The sequence below is a fragment of the Molossus molossus genome, unplaced genomic scaffold (assembly GCF_014108415.1).
Source record: "Molossus molossus isolate mMolMol1 unplaced genomic scaffold, mMolMol1.p scaffold_m16_p_15, whole genome shotgun sequence".
Taxonomy (NCBI): Eukaryota; Metazoa; Chordata; class Mammalia; order Chiroptera; family Molossidae; genus Molossus; species Molossus molossus.
In genome coordinates, this window is record NW_023425350.1 from 74,352,079 (window position 1) to 74,369,130 (window position 17,052).

General features: G+C 38.3%; 1 protein-coding gene and 1 pseudogene across 2 annotated transcripts in view; both read left to right on the forward strand.

Annotated features, from left to right (window-relative positions):
• TMEM131 (transmembrane protein 131) overlaps positions 1–17,052 on the forward strand; it is a 266,720-nt gene that overhangs the window by 68,788 nt on the left and 180,880 nt on the right. For both annotated transcript variants that reach the window (XM_036262183.1, XM_036262185.1), the window contains exon 2: positions 3,254–3,315. In XM_036262183.1, coding sequence (XP_036118076.1) covers positions 3,254–3,315 — 62 coding nt within the window. The remainder of the gene's footprint in view (positions 1–3,253; positions 3,316–17,052) is intronic.
• LOC118630436 lies at positions 10,278–10,779 on the forward strand (annotated as a pseudogene).

A 17,052-nucleotide genomic window follows, 5' to 3' on the forward strand; every position in this document is an offset into this window, starting at 1 on the left:
CATATTTTTGTTCTCTTGTCCGCCCAAGACACTCTTGATGTAATAATGGAGTTGTCAGCCTCTTTCTGTGGTCTCTCAGCCCTGGGAAATTTTACCAAGAGGTTGGCACTGTGGTTAAAAAGAAACACAAGAAATGGAGGACATGGGTTTCCCAAAGAAAAATCAAGATGTGATTACTAGAAGGAGGGGCAAGCGATGCTAGCAGGAAGGAAAGCACCACTCAACTATGTAACGTAATCTAATTAGCCTAGTGTCTCACTCTGCTGCTTGACTTTCAGATTTAGCCATAATAGAAAAGCCAGGTACTTAAGATTAGACAGGAGGCTTCTTCCCTGAATGCCCAAACACCAACGAAGAGGAGTCAGTATTAAGACAAATAAAATACCATTGTTATGTGCTTTTTAAAAATTAACTTTTTATTTACAACAATCTACGTTTTAAACATTTTAGAGATAGTACAGAGTTCCTGTATATCCCAGTTTTCCCTATTACTAACATCTTCAATTAATATAGAACCTTTCTTTTTTTTTTTTTTTACAATTAATGAATCAATATTAACACATTATTAAGTGAAGCCCATAATTGATTCAGAGTTCCTTGACTTTTTCTTTTCTAGGATCCTACCCAAGATACCCCATAACATTTAGTAATCATGTCCCCTGAGGCTCCTTTGCTCTGTGACAGTTTCTCAGACTTTCCTTGTTTATGACCTTGACAGTTTTCTAGAGTATTGGTCAGGTACTTTGTAGAATGTTCCTCAGTGAGATTTGTCTGGTGTTCTTCTCATAATGAGACTGGGGGCTAAGTGATTGTGGGAAGAAGATCACAGAGTTAAAAGTGTCGTTTTATTATACACCATATCAAGGGTACATACTATCAACATGACTTTTCATTGTGTAACTTGACCTTGATTATCTAACTGGGGTAACATTTGTCAGGTTTCTCCATTGTGAATTTACTTCATTTCCTCCTTTCTAGAGTTTTCTTTAGAGGGCAGTTACACTCCACTACCCAGATCAAAGAGTTTCTATGTAAATTATTTAGAATTCTGTATAGGAGTTTTGTCGTCTCCCCCCCCCCCCCCACACACACACACATTTATTCACTCAGTTATTTATATCAGTATGGACTCATGGATATTTATTTTATACTTTGGGTTATAATCTAATACTACTTTATTCTACTGCTGAAGTTCTTTTACCTTTGGCCGTTTGGGAACACTTTCTGTTAACACATATCTCTGACATATTCCCATCAGTGTAGGGTTTTTTTTTTGTTTTTAGCACTTTCTCACTTTCCAGCACCACAAGATACTCCAGTTTCATCTTGTGTATTTCCTGCCCTAGCCCTAGATTCCTTTCCAGGAATTCCTGGTTCCTTTTATTGGAGGATGGTATTAGAAAACCAAGACCTGGGTGCTAAGTGTGCTCTTTGCTACTGGGATGTAATTTCTTCCAGGCCCTCTCAACTGACAGAGCAAGGAAATGTATGTGTGTATATTAACCTGTGTATAAACACATTCATAAATTTCTGTATGTAACCATCTGTAGCTGTATTTAACCTAATGAGTTCACACTGATGTTGCCAACCGTAATCCATCACCACAGAGATCATTCTAGCCTCCAGCTAGAGTACAGTGCTTATGTAGTTTCTTTTGCTTGTAGTCTTACAGATTCCAGTAATTTCCAAATTATATATCAGCACCTTTCCCCATTCTACCTACCTTTAATGAGTCAGTTTCATACATTTCTAATATAGTTAAATTGTTTTGTTACCTTTAATCTTTGCCCAAGGATATATTTTTATTGATTTCAGGGGGGGAGAGAGAAATATCGATCGGTTGCCTCCTGTATGTGCTCCATCTGGGGATCGAACCCACAACCTGGGTATGTGCTCTGACTGGGAATCAAACCTGCTACTCTTTGGTGTATAGGACGATGCTCCATCCAGTTGAGCAACACTGTCCAGGCCTGAATGATTTTTTAAAATTGCATACATTAGGTTCACTGTGCTGTAGAATTCTGTTTTGACAAATGCATAGTGTTGTCCATCTGTGTTACAGTATTACACAGAATAGTGTCACTGCCCTGAAAATTTGCTGTGCATCACTTTTTCAACCTTTTCTTTCTCTCCCTAAACCTATAGCAACCACTTATCTTTTTTTTTTTTTTTTTTAAATCCTTACCCCAAAAATTTTTCCATTTTTTTGTTCAGATAGAGTGAGAGGGATAGAGATAGAGAGAAACATCGATGTGAAAGGGACACGTCAAGTGGTTGCCACTCACATGACCCAACCAGGGCTGGGGACAAACTGCAACCGAGGTACATGCCCTTAAGCAGAAATCGAACCCAGGTTTCTCCGGACCACAGGCCAACGCTGTAACTGCTGAGCCAAACTGGCCAGGGCACAACCACTTATCTTTTTACCATCTCTATAGTATTGCCTTTTCCAGAATGTGATATACTTGGAATCATATAGTATATATGTAGCCTTTTCTTTTACTTCTTATTACTGAATAGTAGTACATTGTATGGATGTACTACAGTTTGTCTATCTAGTCACCTGTTGAAGGACATCTTGATTGTGTCCAGTTGTAGTGATTATGAATAAAGCTTCTGTAAGGACTTTAATGCAGATTTTTATGTAGACATATGTTTTCAAGTCAGTTGGGTAAATACCTAGAGGCACAATTGCTGGATTGTGTGGTAAAAGTATGTTAGTTTTGTATCTTGGCTTTGCACTTGCTCAGTTTCTTGGACAGAATAATCTCCTCTTGCCATTTTCCTGGTCCACTCCCCTACCAAGTCTGTTTTGATTATTGATCCCAGGTCATATCATCCCTATAAAAGAGCAGATGATATAAAATGTCAGTTTATCATTTTGGGGGAAAATACAATCCTCTAGTAATCTTTGCTCTGTGTTTATGATATTTCAGTAATCAATGAAAATAATCAGCTGCATATGACTGTTCTGTGCTTCCTGGCAGTATAGTAGGAACAGATATTTTGCAAGTGGTATACACAGCCTGTAGTTTGTTTAGGACTAGTTTCTAATTGAGTTATATTGTTTTATTTTAAAGCATTTTATAGTTGCTAAAACCCTGAAGTATTAGTCATATTTTCCTCTCTATCATCATCAAGCAGTATATTTTTCAAATATAAAATTGTAGCAATTAATTTTAAGGTAAAAAGATTTTATTTACATCAAATTTGTGTTTCTTTAAATGATAAGTATGTTTTGTTTTCTTCACAGCATTCATTCAGTCGGAGAGCATAATAGAAGTATTGCGTTTTGATGATGGAGGGCTACTACAGGTAATTTTATTTTATTTTATTTATTTTATTTTTTTGGTACGTGCCCCTAGCGGGAACTGAACCCGGGACTCTCTGGTCCTCAAGCCAACGCTCCAACCGCTGAGCCAAACCAGCCAGGGCAGTAATTTTATTTTAAGTTAAAGAATTATCTCAGTGTTAAGCCTTGAGTAATAGCTGATTATTTTTCTAATATGTAACTGCCTCCTGTAAAATATATTTTATGAACTTTATGTGCAAAAAGTTCAATTGAATCATTGGTAATAATAAAAACCTCCTTAGCTATATGAATTATATTTTAAATATTTCTGGGAGGTTGATGTAGGGGGTGAATCAGCTCAGGAGCAGTGTCTTCTCACTCTAGGTGTGATTGATTATTAGTCTGTATATTACATGATGCTGCCTATGATGTATTTGTTTACTAATTTATAACTAACTACATGACTTAAGTACTGCTGAAAAAGTATTTCCTGTAATTTGTGATAAGGGCAGAAAAGTAAAAACTAAATTTAGATTAGAGCTATAGAGAAATTATTCTGCTACAGACCTGGAATAATATTTCTCTTTGAATTTTAACATAAATTTAGATATCAGACACTAAGCAAACAAAGCGAGCAAGATAACAAATAATGGTTTGTTTGTTTTTTTTTAATCCTCACCCAAGGACATTTTTCCATTTTTTGTTCAGGTAGAGTGGGAGGGAGAGAGAGGAACAGAGAGAGAGAGAGAGAAACATCAACGTGAAAGGAACACATCGAGTGGCTGCCACCCGCACAACCGACCAGGGCCGGGGACAAACTGCAACCGAGGCTCGCACCCCTAGCGGGAACTGAACCCGGGTCTCTCAGGACCGCAGGCCGACGCTCTAACCGCTGAGCCAAACCGGCCAGGGCAATAATGGTTTTAAGGTGTTTTTTTTTCCCCTCTGACAAGGAAGTAAGTTAAGTATTCTTTTTTTTTTTTTTTTAAATCCTCACCCGAGGACATTTTTCCATTTTTTGTACAGATAGAGTGGGAGGGAGAGAGAGGAAGAGAGAGATAGAGAAACATCGATGTGAAAGGGGCATATCGAGTGGCTGCCACCCGCACGACCAACCAGGGCCGGGGACAAACTGCAACCGAAGTACGTGCCCTCAGCGGGAACCGAACCCGGGTCTCTCCAGACCGCAGGCCGACGCTCTAACTGCTGAGCCAAACCGGCCAGGGCAAGTTAAGTGTTTTTGACAACACTTTTACTATTTCTAAATTTTTAAATAAATGTATCATTCATACCTTTACATAAGAGATGCTGAGAAACACAGCAGGTAGTGGCTGCATGGTACTTGCAGAAAGTATTTGTACGGTGATATTTTAAAACTGAATATAATATGCCTTCTTAATAGAAATTATCTTTTTTCCTAGTTCTTTAATCTGTTACAGTATGAGAACTTGGAGAACCTATAGAGATGATTTTAAAATATCTCCCTTTAGGTGTTTGTTTGTAGGATTTAGATGGCAGACAAATAAGGGCTGAATTTCTGGGAAATTCTCAGTAATTATTGACTGAGGAAGGATTCATGTCCTTTAAGAACTAGACATCTAGCCCTGGCTGGTTTGGCTCAGCAGTTAGAGCATCGGCCTGCGGTCCAGAGAGACCCGGGTTTGGTTCCCGCTAAGGGCACGTACCTCTGTTGCAGTTTGTACCCGGCCCTGGTTTGGTTGTGAGGGTGGCAACCACTCGATGTTGCCCTTTCACATCCATGTTTCTCCCTCCCCCTCTCCCTCTCCCCCTCCCCCTTCTCCTCTATCTGAACAAAAAATGAGAAAATGTCCTCGGGTGAGGATTAAAAAAACAATTTTTTTTTAAGAACTAGATTGCAAGTTGATCATTCATTTTGAAAATTCTGGAGCTCCATTTGTATTTTTACTTGGGGAGACTGTCAATTCATATCTAAGGGACTTGGCTGTAGAAGAGCTTGTGGGCTGGGGTGTGATTTGCTTATGCTCTGGGTCTGCTGAAATGCTTGGACAAAAGCTTGTTGAGGGCAGGTGGTACCTCAGCTACAGTGAAACCTCACTGAGACTCCTCAGAATGCCCAGTGTTGAGATGCTGTATAGAGTGTATTATACATTCCCCAAGTAGCAGAATATAAGACCCTTTTGAATAGATGCATAAAAATTGTTTGTTTTAATGTTGAAGGATGTTTCCTAGGAACAGTTTTGATTTTGACATAATGTCATTCTTTTTGACAATAATTTTCTAATAGGTTTAACTGTCTCTTAATACCTGGTTTCTTACAGTATGATTAGAACAGAGTACGTACATGTAGCCTTTCTATGGCAGAATATATATCAGGTGTTGTGGCGCAAGAGAACCAAGACCACCAGAGCCAAATTAAATCCAAATAGAGAGCAAAGCCGGTGACTGATCCCAAGTTCTCGGAGACCAGCTCTGGGACCTCCAAATCTTGTGGCGCAACAGTCAAAGAAAGACCACTAGAGAATTGAAGTCCATATAAGAGGCGTTTATTAGCTGGCCAGCGTCTGATTCCGAACACCCCTGTGACAGAGTCTTCGGAATCAGCCCCAATATGCTTTATCACATGCCTTTTATACCTTACAACAAATAGGATTTTCTCGATATAATGCCCAGGGCCACAGCAGTGCTGTATAGAATTAGTTTGTCTTATGGATAACAGGAACACCCAGGTATTTCAGGTATTTCAAGGTACATTGGGTCACACTTAGCCCCGAGCTGCACAAACATAAGCCTGATTTCTTGAGATTGTGGGGAAGGTCGAGTCTCTGACTGAAGACCTCCAGGCTCCGTGGACTCTGTCAGACATGTAGCGGCTCCCAACAATTTCTTGGTTCAGAGAGTATTCCAATTTACTGAGATTATTTTGACTAACCAGGTTCAGCTAGAGGGCACACAGTAACTTTCCCAATCATCAATTATGGAGCAGCACAATGATTTACCAATCATCAATTATGGGGTTATAAACATGCCAGCACACAGGTTTCTCCAAATTAAAAAAGCAGGAAAAGAGTCAAAGCAATAGCCCTGTTTTACATTTTTTAAAGTGAGAATTTTGCTTTAGAGCTTTCTTTCCCAGATCTTGGAATTTATGTTATGTTCATGTGGCTTGGCTTATAGTAATTTTTTTAGTTCTAAAAATTAGTTAACAAGTTAGTAAAAAATGCCAAAACTCATTTAAAAAATTGCTATAAAGATTGGATTTGTTTTTATTTATTTTTTAAAGATAAAAAAAATGGGACTCCTCAAAGTTAAATAATTTGCTCAATACTCAGTTACTGGAATAGGAATCCAACCTCTAATAAAGTACTCAGCCTGTTTTGTTTCAGAGCTCTTTTCTGACTTTTTTTTAAATCCTTACCTGAGGACACTTTTCTGTTGATTTTCTAAATAAGCATGGAAGAAAGGGAGGGGGAAAGAGAAATATTGATGTGAGAGAGACTCATTGATTGGTTGCCTCCTGCATGACCCCGACTGGTGAGGGGATCAAACTTGCAACCAAGGTACATGCCCTTGACCAGGAATTGAACCCATGACCCTATGGTTTGTAGGCCAGTGCTCTAACTGCTGAGCCAAACCAGCCAGGGCTATTTCAGCAATGCATGCACAGTTCTCAAACACATTCCATGGGTTATCACTGGTAATTTAGGCCATGGTTAGACTAGGAATCCTCCTAGCCCCTGTTTTTTGTTCTAGGTGCTGTGTTCATTATCTTTTCCACTTGACAAGGCTATTGAGAGTTGGAGTATAGAATAAATAAAGATCAAATAGTTCCTAAGTTGAACACAAACACTTCTACATCTTCACAGAAGAAATATGCATTAATACTCATCACCAGAGAAAGTCCTCAAACCATTATTTTAATGCTAACTGATCAAGAATGGCTGGCTTTTCCTAACCTGTTCCTTTGAAAGATTATAACATTGAATTTTAAAAGATATTCTTTCATTTATAAGCATGCTTTCTAATCTAATTTTCTTAAAAACAAATGAAGATAAAGCCCAAGGATAAGGCTAGCTCTGTGGTTTTTTTGTTTGTTTGTTTGTTTCACTATTCTGCCAGAATAACTAATAGAATGTTAAGACATTGGAAGGCAACTCCATAATGTTCATGAGTTGAAAGCCACATGCAGAGTTTATAAAAATTCATAATTTTGTGTTCTAACTTGAGTCAAGAAACAGTGGTTATAAATATTATCTTTTAAGTGCTCATTGTGTGTTCACTGATGGGAAACTATGAATAGAAGGCAATGATAACTAAAACTATCATTTTTGTGAACGCTTATGTTGGCGTCTTGGCTAGTTAGTTTATTAAGCAAGTTTGATTCCAAAGCTTTTACACTTTCTGTTGCTCTGCTGCCTGAGGGTTAGCAGGGTTGCCTAGAAGAAAAAAAGAGAGAGAGAAATTCCTTATTGGTGTGCTTACAAGGTAGGCTGGTCTAAGAAGTCTTTCTATGTACACAGTAGATAACAAACTTTTGAAAGACAAAGAGAATCTTGAAAGCAGCAAGAGGGAAGTGACTTACCACACTCAGGGATTCCTCAGTAAGGTGGTCAGCAGATTTCTCATCACAAACTCTGGAGGCTAGAAGTCAGAAGGCCAATATATTCAAAGTCATAAAACAACAACAACAAACAAACAAACCTGTCAAGTGAGAATTCTGTGTCTGGCAAAAAGTACTTCAGAAGTGAAGGATCCATTCCCAGAGAAACAAAAGCTGATGAAGTTTATGACCATTAGACCTGCCCTGTAAAAAATGCCTAAGTACTGCAGGTTAAAATTAAACTTACACTAGAGAACAACTGGAAGCCATATGAAGAAATAAATATCTCAGTGAAAGTGAATCCATGGCAATTATAAAGGCTAATGTTATTGTAACAATGGTTTGAAACTCCACTCTTTGTTTTCTACACAATTTAAGAAAGTAATACTACATTAAAACATGGGATATATTCCTGGAATATAAGGATGGTTAAACATATGAAATCCATCAGTCTAATACACCACATTAATAGAATGAAAGACAAAAACTACATGCTCATCTTAGTTGTGGCAGTAAAACCATTTGACACAATTCAACACTTTTATGGTGAAAACATTGAACATACTGGGAACAGAAGGAAACTACCTCAAGTTAATGAAAACCATATATGAAAAACCCACAACTAACAGCATACTCCATGGTGAAAAAAATGAAAGTTTTTCCTTTAAGATCAGGAACAAGGCTAGGATGACTAATTTTAATATTTCCATTCAACATAAGTTCTAGCCAGACTAGCTAGATTAAAAAAAAAAAAAAGAAGAGGAGGCTCACACATTACAAAGGAAGAAGTGAAATTGTTTGCAGGTGATAGGTTCTTATATGTAAAAAACTCTAAAGTTTCGACAAAAAAATGTTAGAACTAATAAATGAATTCAGCAAAGTAGCAGGATACAAAAACTACACAAAAATCATCCCTGGTAGATTTGGCTCAGCGGTTAGAGCATCAGTCTGCAGACCAAAGATTCCCGGTTAATGGCATGTACTTGGTTGGGTTGCAGCTTCGATCCTCAGCCCGTTAAGATCATGTGGGAGGCAGCCAATTGATGTGTCTCTCTCACATCTATGTTTCTCTGTCTCTCTCTCCCCCTCCCTCCCTTCCACTCTATCTAAAAATTAATGGAAAAATATCCTCAGGTGAGGATTAACAATAAATAGTCTTGCTCTAAAGTTGTCAACTTACTTTAAGCAAAAGTATTAAAGTCCAGACTAACAATTTCAGAACCAAATACATTTCCCCGAGAGAAGTGAATTTCTATTACTGAAAGTATTCAAGCATCCATGTGACTTAACAAGACTGCAGCTGATGTGACTTCTTACTGGTGGAGGCTTAGTCTTAGTGGGGTATAGTTAACTTTCCATGTACGCCTCAGATGTTGCGAGTTCGGTTTCAGACCATTGCAATAAAGCGAATAACAATATCACACTAAAGTGAGTCCCGTTAATATTTTGGTTTCCCTGTGCACATAAAAGTTAAGTTTATGCTATACTGCATTCTGTTAAGTGTGCAATCACATGTCTCAAAAAAACAATGTATATACCTTAATTTTAAAATATTTTATTGCTAAAAAATGCTAATGTTTACCTGGGCCTTTCTTTAGTGAATTGTAATTTTTTGCTGGTGGAGCATCTTGCTTTAATGTTGATGAAAATGTAATATCTGCGAAGTGTAATACAACAGAAAGCAATAAAATGAGGTATGCCTGTATATTAATAATGAATAACCCAAAAATGAATCAGAAAAACAAGTCCATTTATAATAAGACCCTGAAGAATAGAATACTTAGGAATTAACTTAACCAAGGAAGCAAAAGATTTGTACAATGAAATCTACAAACACTGCTGAAAGAAATGAAAGAAAACATAAATAAATGGAAACACAGTCCCCATGTTCATGGATTGGAAGACTAATATTGTTAAGATGTCAATACTACTTAAAGTGATTGACAAATTCAATGCAATTCCTAGCAAAATTCCAGTGATATATTTTGCAGACATAGAAAAGGCAAACCCATCCTTAAACACATATAGAAACTCAAGGTACCTTGAATAGCCAAATTATTCTTGAAAAAGATAAAAACTGAAGGATTCACACTTCCTGATTTCAAAACTTACTACAAAGCTACAATAATCAAAACAGTGTGCTACTGGCATGAGTGCACACTTATAGACCAATGGACTAGAATAGAAAACTCAGAAATGAAACTGTATATACAGTCAAATGATTTTTGACAATGGTACCAAGACCCATTTAATGGGGAAGTATAGTTGTTTTACAAATGGTGCTGGGCAAACTAGATATTCACATGCAAAAGAATGAAGTTGGACCCTTACCTAACGTCATATACAAAAATTAACTCAAAATGGGCCTTGCAGACACTGCCGTCCTAAAACCACTCTAACCTAGCCATGGTGAACCCCACTGTGTTCTTCGACATCACCGTTGATGGTGATCCCTTGGGCCATGTCTCCTTCGAGCTGTTTGCAGACAAAGTTCCAAAGACAGCAGAAAACTTTTGTGCTCTGAGCACTGGGGAAAAAGGATTTGGTTGTAACTGTTCCTGCTTTCACAGAATTATTCCAGGATTTGTGTGCTAGGGTAGGGACTTGACACGCCATAATGGCACAGGTGGCAGATCCATCTATGGAGAGAAATTTGACGATGAGAATTTCATCCTGAGGCACATGGGTCCTGGCATCTTGTCTATGGCTGGACCCAACACAAATGGTTCCCAGTTTTTCATCTGTACTGCCAAGACTGTGAGTGCTTGGATGGCAAGCATGTGTCCTTCAGCTGGGTGAAAGACGGCATGGATGTTGTGACAGCCAGGGAACGCTTTGGGTCCAGGAATGGCAAGACTAGCAAGAAGATGACCATTGCTGACTGTGGACAACTCTAATAAATTTGACTTGTGTTTTATCTCAACTACCAGACCATTCCTTCAGTAGCTTGGAAGAGCACTCCTTCACCCCCCATCTGTTTGGAATATTCTATAATATTCATGCTCTTGCCACAGTTCATTGGGTTCCATATTTTCTTTACCCCTTCCAAGTCTAGTTGGATTGTAGAGTTAAATTTATGATTATGAAATAAAAACTAAATAATTAAAAATATTAACTCAAAATGGATTAAAGACATAAATTTATGTAAGACTTAAGCCCTGGCTAGCTGTGCTCAGTGGTTAGAGCGCCAGACCATGGACCAAAGGGGGTCACAGGTTCGATTCCTGGTCAAGGGCACATTCCTGGGTTGCAGGTTTGATCCCCAACACTGGGGTCGTGCATGAGACAACCAATCCATGTGTCTCTCTCATAGCCAATGTTTCTCTCTCTCTCTCTCTGTCTCTCTCTGTCTCTCTGTCTCTCTCTCCCTCCCTCCCTCCCTCCCTTTCATTCTATCTTTAAAAAACAAAAACAGTGGATTAACAACAAGTTAATCCTAAAGCCATAAAACTCATAGAAGAAAACATAGGACAAAAGCTTATGACACTGGGTTTGGCAGTTATTTCATAACTGACATCAAAGGCACAGTCAACAAAAGAAAAAATAGACAAATTGGACTTTGTGAAAAATTTAAAATTTCATGCATCAAAAACAGTGTCACCCTGGCCTGTGTGGCTCTATTGGTTTGTCATAGTCCTGTGCACCAAAACGTTGCCAGTTCCATTCCCCGACAGGGCACACACCCGTGTTGCATACAGGAGGCAGCCGATCAGTGTTTTGCTGTCACATCATGTTTCTCTCTTCCCCTCTACCTTCCTCTCTCTAAAAGTCAATTTTAAAAATCTTTAAACCAAAAATCAGTATCAACAGAGTTAAAAGGCAATCTACAGAATAGGAAAAAATGTTTGCAAATTATATATCTGATAAGGGATTAATATATAGAGAACTCTTCTAAAAGCAAACAACCTGATTAAAAAATGACAAACGTCCCTGGCTGGTTTGGCTCAGCGGTTTGAGCATCAGCCTGGGGACTAAAGGGTCGCAGGTTGGATTCTCGGTCAAGGACATGTACCTGGGTCTCAGGTTTGATCCCCAGTCAGGACCATGCGAGAGGCAACCTATCGATGTATGTCTCTCACATCAATGTTTCTCTCTCTCTCTCTCTCTCTCTCTCTCTCTCTCTTTCTCCCTCTCCCTCCCTCCCCCGCCCCCCTTTCTTTCCTCCCTTCCCTTTCATTCTTTCTGGGGGAAAAAAAAATCAGTGAAAAAATATCCTTGGCTGAGAATTAACCAAAAAAAAAAAACAAAAAAAAACCACAAAGGATTTGAGTAGACATTTCTCCAAAGAAGACATACAAATGGCCAATAAGTACATGAGAAGGTGCTCAGCATCAGTGATCATTTGGGAAGTGCAAATCAAAAATACAATGAGATAGCTATCAGCTTATACCATCAGGGTGGCTACTATCCAAAACAAAACAAAACACCACCCCAGCTGGGTGCCTCAATTGGTTGGAGTGTTGTCCCATACACCAAAAAGGTTTGCGGGTTCCATTCCCACTCAGGGCACATACCTAGGTTGCAGGTTTAGTCTGGTCAGGGTGCAGCATGAGAGGCATCCTGTCAATATGCCTCACATCAATGTTTCTCTCTCTCTCTGCCTTCTTTTCACTCTATCTAAAAGTCATTGGGAAAATATCTTCAGGTGAAGATTAACACACACACACACACACACACACACACAGTTACTGTGTGAACCAGTAATTCCTCTTTTGGTTATATACCCAAAGGAATTTAAATTAAGGTCTCAAGTAGGTATTTGAACATTCATGTTAATAGCAGCATTATTCATGATAACCAAAGCAAGGAAGCAGCCCATGTCCATCAGCGTATAATGGAGAAACAAAATGTTGTTTATACATACACTAGAACATTATTTAGCTTTAAAAATTAGGAAATTCTGACATAAGCTACAACATGGATGAACCTTGAGGATGTATACCAAGTGAAATAAGTTAATCACAAAACGACAAATACTTTATAGTTCCATTTAGATGAAGTAATTATAGTAGTCAAAATCAGAGACAGAAAGTAGAATGGTGGACACCAGGAGCAGAAGGAGGAGGGAATGGGGAATTAGTATTTATTGGATATAGAGTTTCACTTTTCTAAGATAAAAGTAATTCTAGAGATTTAGAGCTATAGGGTGGTAATGGTTGCACAATATTATGAATGTATTTAATACCATTGAACTGTACACTTAAAGATGGTAAAGATGGGCAAGTTTTATGTTATATGTAATTGAACAATGGAAAAACAAAAACCAGTGGTGGGCTGGATTTGGCTTGTGGACTATAGATTACCAATCTCTAAATTGGCTTGTGAACAGGCTTTCTGTTCTCCTAAGATAAAACGGGAGGGAAATGTGAATTTGACATGCACAGAATTGTAAAAAATACTCTTTTTTGTTTGTTTGTTTGTTTGTTTGTTTGTTTGTTTGTAGTACTTCACGCCCTAGTCTGTGGGGTGTTGTCCCATGCACCAAAAAGTTGTCAGTTCAATTCCTGGTCAGGTCATATGGCCGTGTTGTGGGCTCAAACCCCGGTAGAGGGCATGTAGGAGGCAGCTGATTAATGTTTCACTCACATTGATGTTTCTCTCACTCTCTCCCTCTCCCTTCCTCTCTAAAAATCAATAAAAATATATTTTAAAAAAAGTACTTCTGTTACAAAAGAAATACAAGCTTGGGGATAATATGGAATTTTGGAATCATAATAAATAACTATAACATATATTGGATATTGCCAAGTGCCAGTTACTCTTCTAAATTTTTTTTTTAATTTTATTGAGTTTATTGGGATGCTATTGGTTAATAAAATTATATAGGTTTCGGGTGTACAATTTAATAATACATCATCTGTATATTATATTGTGTGTTCATCATCCAAAATCAAAATACATGAAATAGGTATTGATTTTATGATCATATTATCAGGGGAGCATATTAAAGTATTAATACTTTAATTTATTTCCTTTAAGTGATTTTCTCTCTGCAACATAGCTTTGTTTTCTTAGTCTACATAGTCAGTTTTAAAATGTAACAATGATTTTTATACTCAAAGCAGTCATTTCTAATGAGGTCAAGTTGTTAAAACCTAGGAACAAAGGACATCAAAATATACAGGCAAACCTTATACGTTGTACAACTAAAAATGGACTTAAATGTAAACATAAAACTATAGAACTTTTAGCGGTAAAAAATGGGAGAAATGCTTTAGGATATAGAAGTGGGCAGAGTTCTTGACACCAAAGACTTGACACAGAAGTACAATCTCCATAAAGGAAAAATTGATGAATTAAAAACTTGCTCCACAAAACACCTCTGAAGTTGGTAAAAAGTCAGACTAAAGACTAAGAGATTAAAGAACCCAGTTTTTAAAATATATAAAGAACTCTTAAAACTCCATAATACTATAAAAAAATCTCATTGGGAATTGGCAAAAGACATGAGCAGACTTTTTACTGAAAAGGATATACAAATGACAAAAAGGACATGGAAAGCTGTTCAACATCATTATCTGTTAGGAAAATGTAAACCCAAAGCACACAAATAGCCCTGGCTGGTTTGGCTCAGCGATTAGAGCGTTGGCCCATGGACCAATGAGTCGTGGGTTTGATTCCAGTCAACGGCACGTACCTCAGTTGTGGTTTGTCCCTGGCTCTGGTCAGGGTCATGCAAGAGGCAACCAGTCCATGTGTCTCTCACATTGATGTGCCCCGCCCCACACACTTCCTTTCCCTCCCTTCCACTCTGATGATAAACAGAAAAATATCCTTGGGTGAAGAGTAAAAAAAACAAAGCACACACACAAAATAGTGACAACACCAAGTGCTAGCAAGGATGGGGAGAAACTGGATCACTCATGCATTGTTAGTGGGTATATCACTCTGGAAAATGGTTTGGCAGTTTCTTATGAAACTAAACATGCAGTTACCCTGTGACCTAGCATTGCACTCTAGTATATTCTCTCAAAGAAATGGACATTTATATTCACACTAAGGCTTGTTCATAAAAGCTTTATTTGTATGTAATAGTCAAAAGCAGAAACAGCCCATGTGTTGTCCTTCAGTGGGTGACTAGTTAAACAAGCTGTGGAGCAGAGCATCTATGCCGTGGAACACTGCTTAGCAATGAAAAGAGGAACAATTCTTGCTACGTGCAGCAACCGGAGTGAATCACCAGAGAATTATGTTGAGAAAACAAAGCAAATCCCAGGGTTGTATTTGTATGATTTTGTGTACATGACAGTTTTGAGATGACAACATGTTAGACATAAATAACAGAGTAGTGGTTGCTGAAGCTTAATGAAGGGGGAAGCAGAAGGTGGGTTCTTGTAAAAGGGTAGCACCCCGGGATCCTTTTGGTGATGCAGTGTTCTGAATCATGACTGTGGTGGTGGATTCATGAACCTACACAAATGAGACTATTGTGTAGAAGTTAACAGACACACAAACACATAAATGAGTATAAGTAAAACTGGGATATCTGAACAAGATACGTGATTGTGTCAATGTCAATATCCTGGTTGTGATCTTATACCAAAGCTTTTACAGAATATTCCATTGGAGGAAACTGGTTAAAATGTACCTCTGTTATTCTTACACCAATATGTGAATCTACAATTATCTCAATAAAAATTTACATTAATAATACACATAGGCAGATCTGGCCGGTTTTGCTCAGTGCTTAAAGCGTCACCCTGCAGACTGAAGGGTCTTGGGTTTGATTCCTGGTCAAGGGCATGTACCTGTGTTGCAGGTTCGATCCTCAGCCCCTGGTCAGGGTCATGCAGGAGGCAGCCAGTTGATGTGTCACTCTCACATCTCCCCCTCTCTTCTACACTCTAAGAAAATCAATGGAAAAAGATCCTCAGGTGAGGATCAACCCCCCCCCCCCCAAATACACATAGGCAAACACATGAAGCAGACAATTTTTTTAAAAGTTAGGCAAGACCCATTTTTAAAAAAAATTCTGCTACTGCCTCACAGGTGCTTTTGTCTGTTTTCAGTGATGAGATTATTTACAGAGAAACCTTTAGGAGGATGGGGGTTGATAGTTGATGAGAGGGAAGACTACAAGTTTAGTTTTCTTTTCTTTTTTTTTTTTTTTTATCCTCACCCGAGGACATTTTTGCATTTTTTGTTCAGACAGAGCAGGAGGGAGAGAGAGGAAGAGAGAGAGAGAAACATCGATGTGAAGGGACACATCAAGTGGTTGCCACCCGCACGACCAACCAGGTCCGGGGACAAACTGCAACCGAGGTACGTGCCCTTAGCGGGAACCAAACCCCGGTCTCTCTGTACCGCAGGCCGACACTCTAACCGCTGAGCCAAACCGGCCAGGGCCAAGTTTAGTTTTCTTAAGCAAAAGTGGACCTCTTCCGCCACCCCTACCCCAATCTTTGAAGTATGTACTTTTATATCTGAAGGGAGCAAAGAAATCTGGTCATCTGCAAGAAAACTTGGCTCCTCTTCTCAAGCATCATCCTTGGGAAAGCTGCACAGTATGTGACACTGATACACTGCCCAGCATGGCTCCTAGTACCGCTGACCTGTGTACAGGCCCCACCTTTTCCATCAAGAATCTTACATTCTAGGCTGGCACACACCTTGTCTCATATCTGAGCACCTAGTGCCTTGCACACAACTAGCCTTGTCTGCCTAATTCTGTAGTAAATTTTATTTAGTTGAAATTTTCTAAGGAAAATAAGTACTTTGTTCAACAGTTAACGTAGCATAAAATGATGACCACATTAAAAATTCTTAGCAGTAATGTGGCCAACTTTAGCTCATGTAAGCTAAAAGAAGTCAGTATTAGGCACATAAAGTCTTATCAAGGGTATGTGTAATAATAATTATGTAATGATAGACCAGATTACAGGATTTGAGTTTTGACTCATACCATTTGCTCCTTGACCAGTAATTTGAATCATTTAGAGTCTTAATTTCCTTACCTATAAAATATAAACCTATATTCAGATGTCTCCAATATGTTAAAAACTGCATAGTCCACTAGAATTATAGTTTGACAGTCATGAACTTTGACTTATATTGCAAGGAGATGTCATTACAAATGAAAATCTAAATTAATGCTATTTATAAAATTCAGGTTACAGTCAGGATTTCAGTCTTGGCAGTATTTACCTTTTAGACCAGATAAATTCTTTTTTTTTTATCCTCA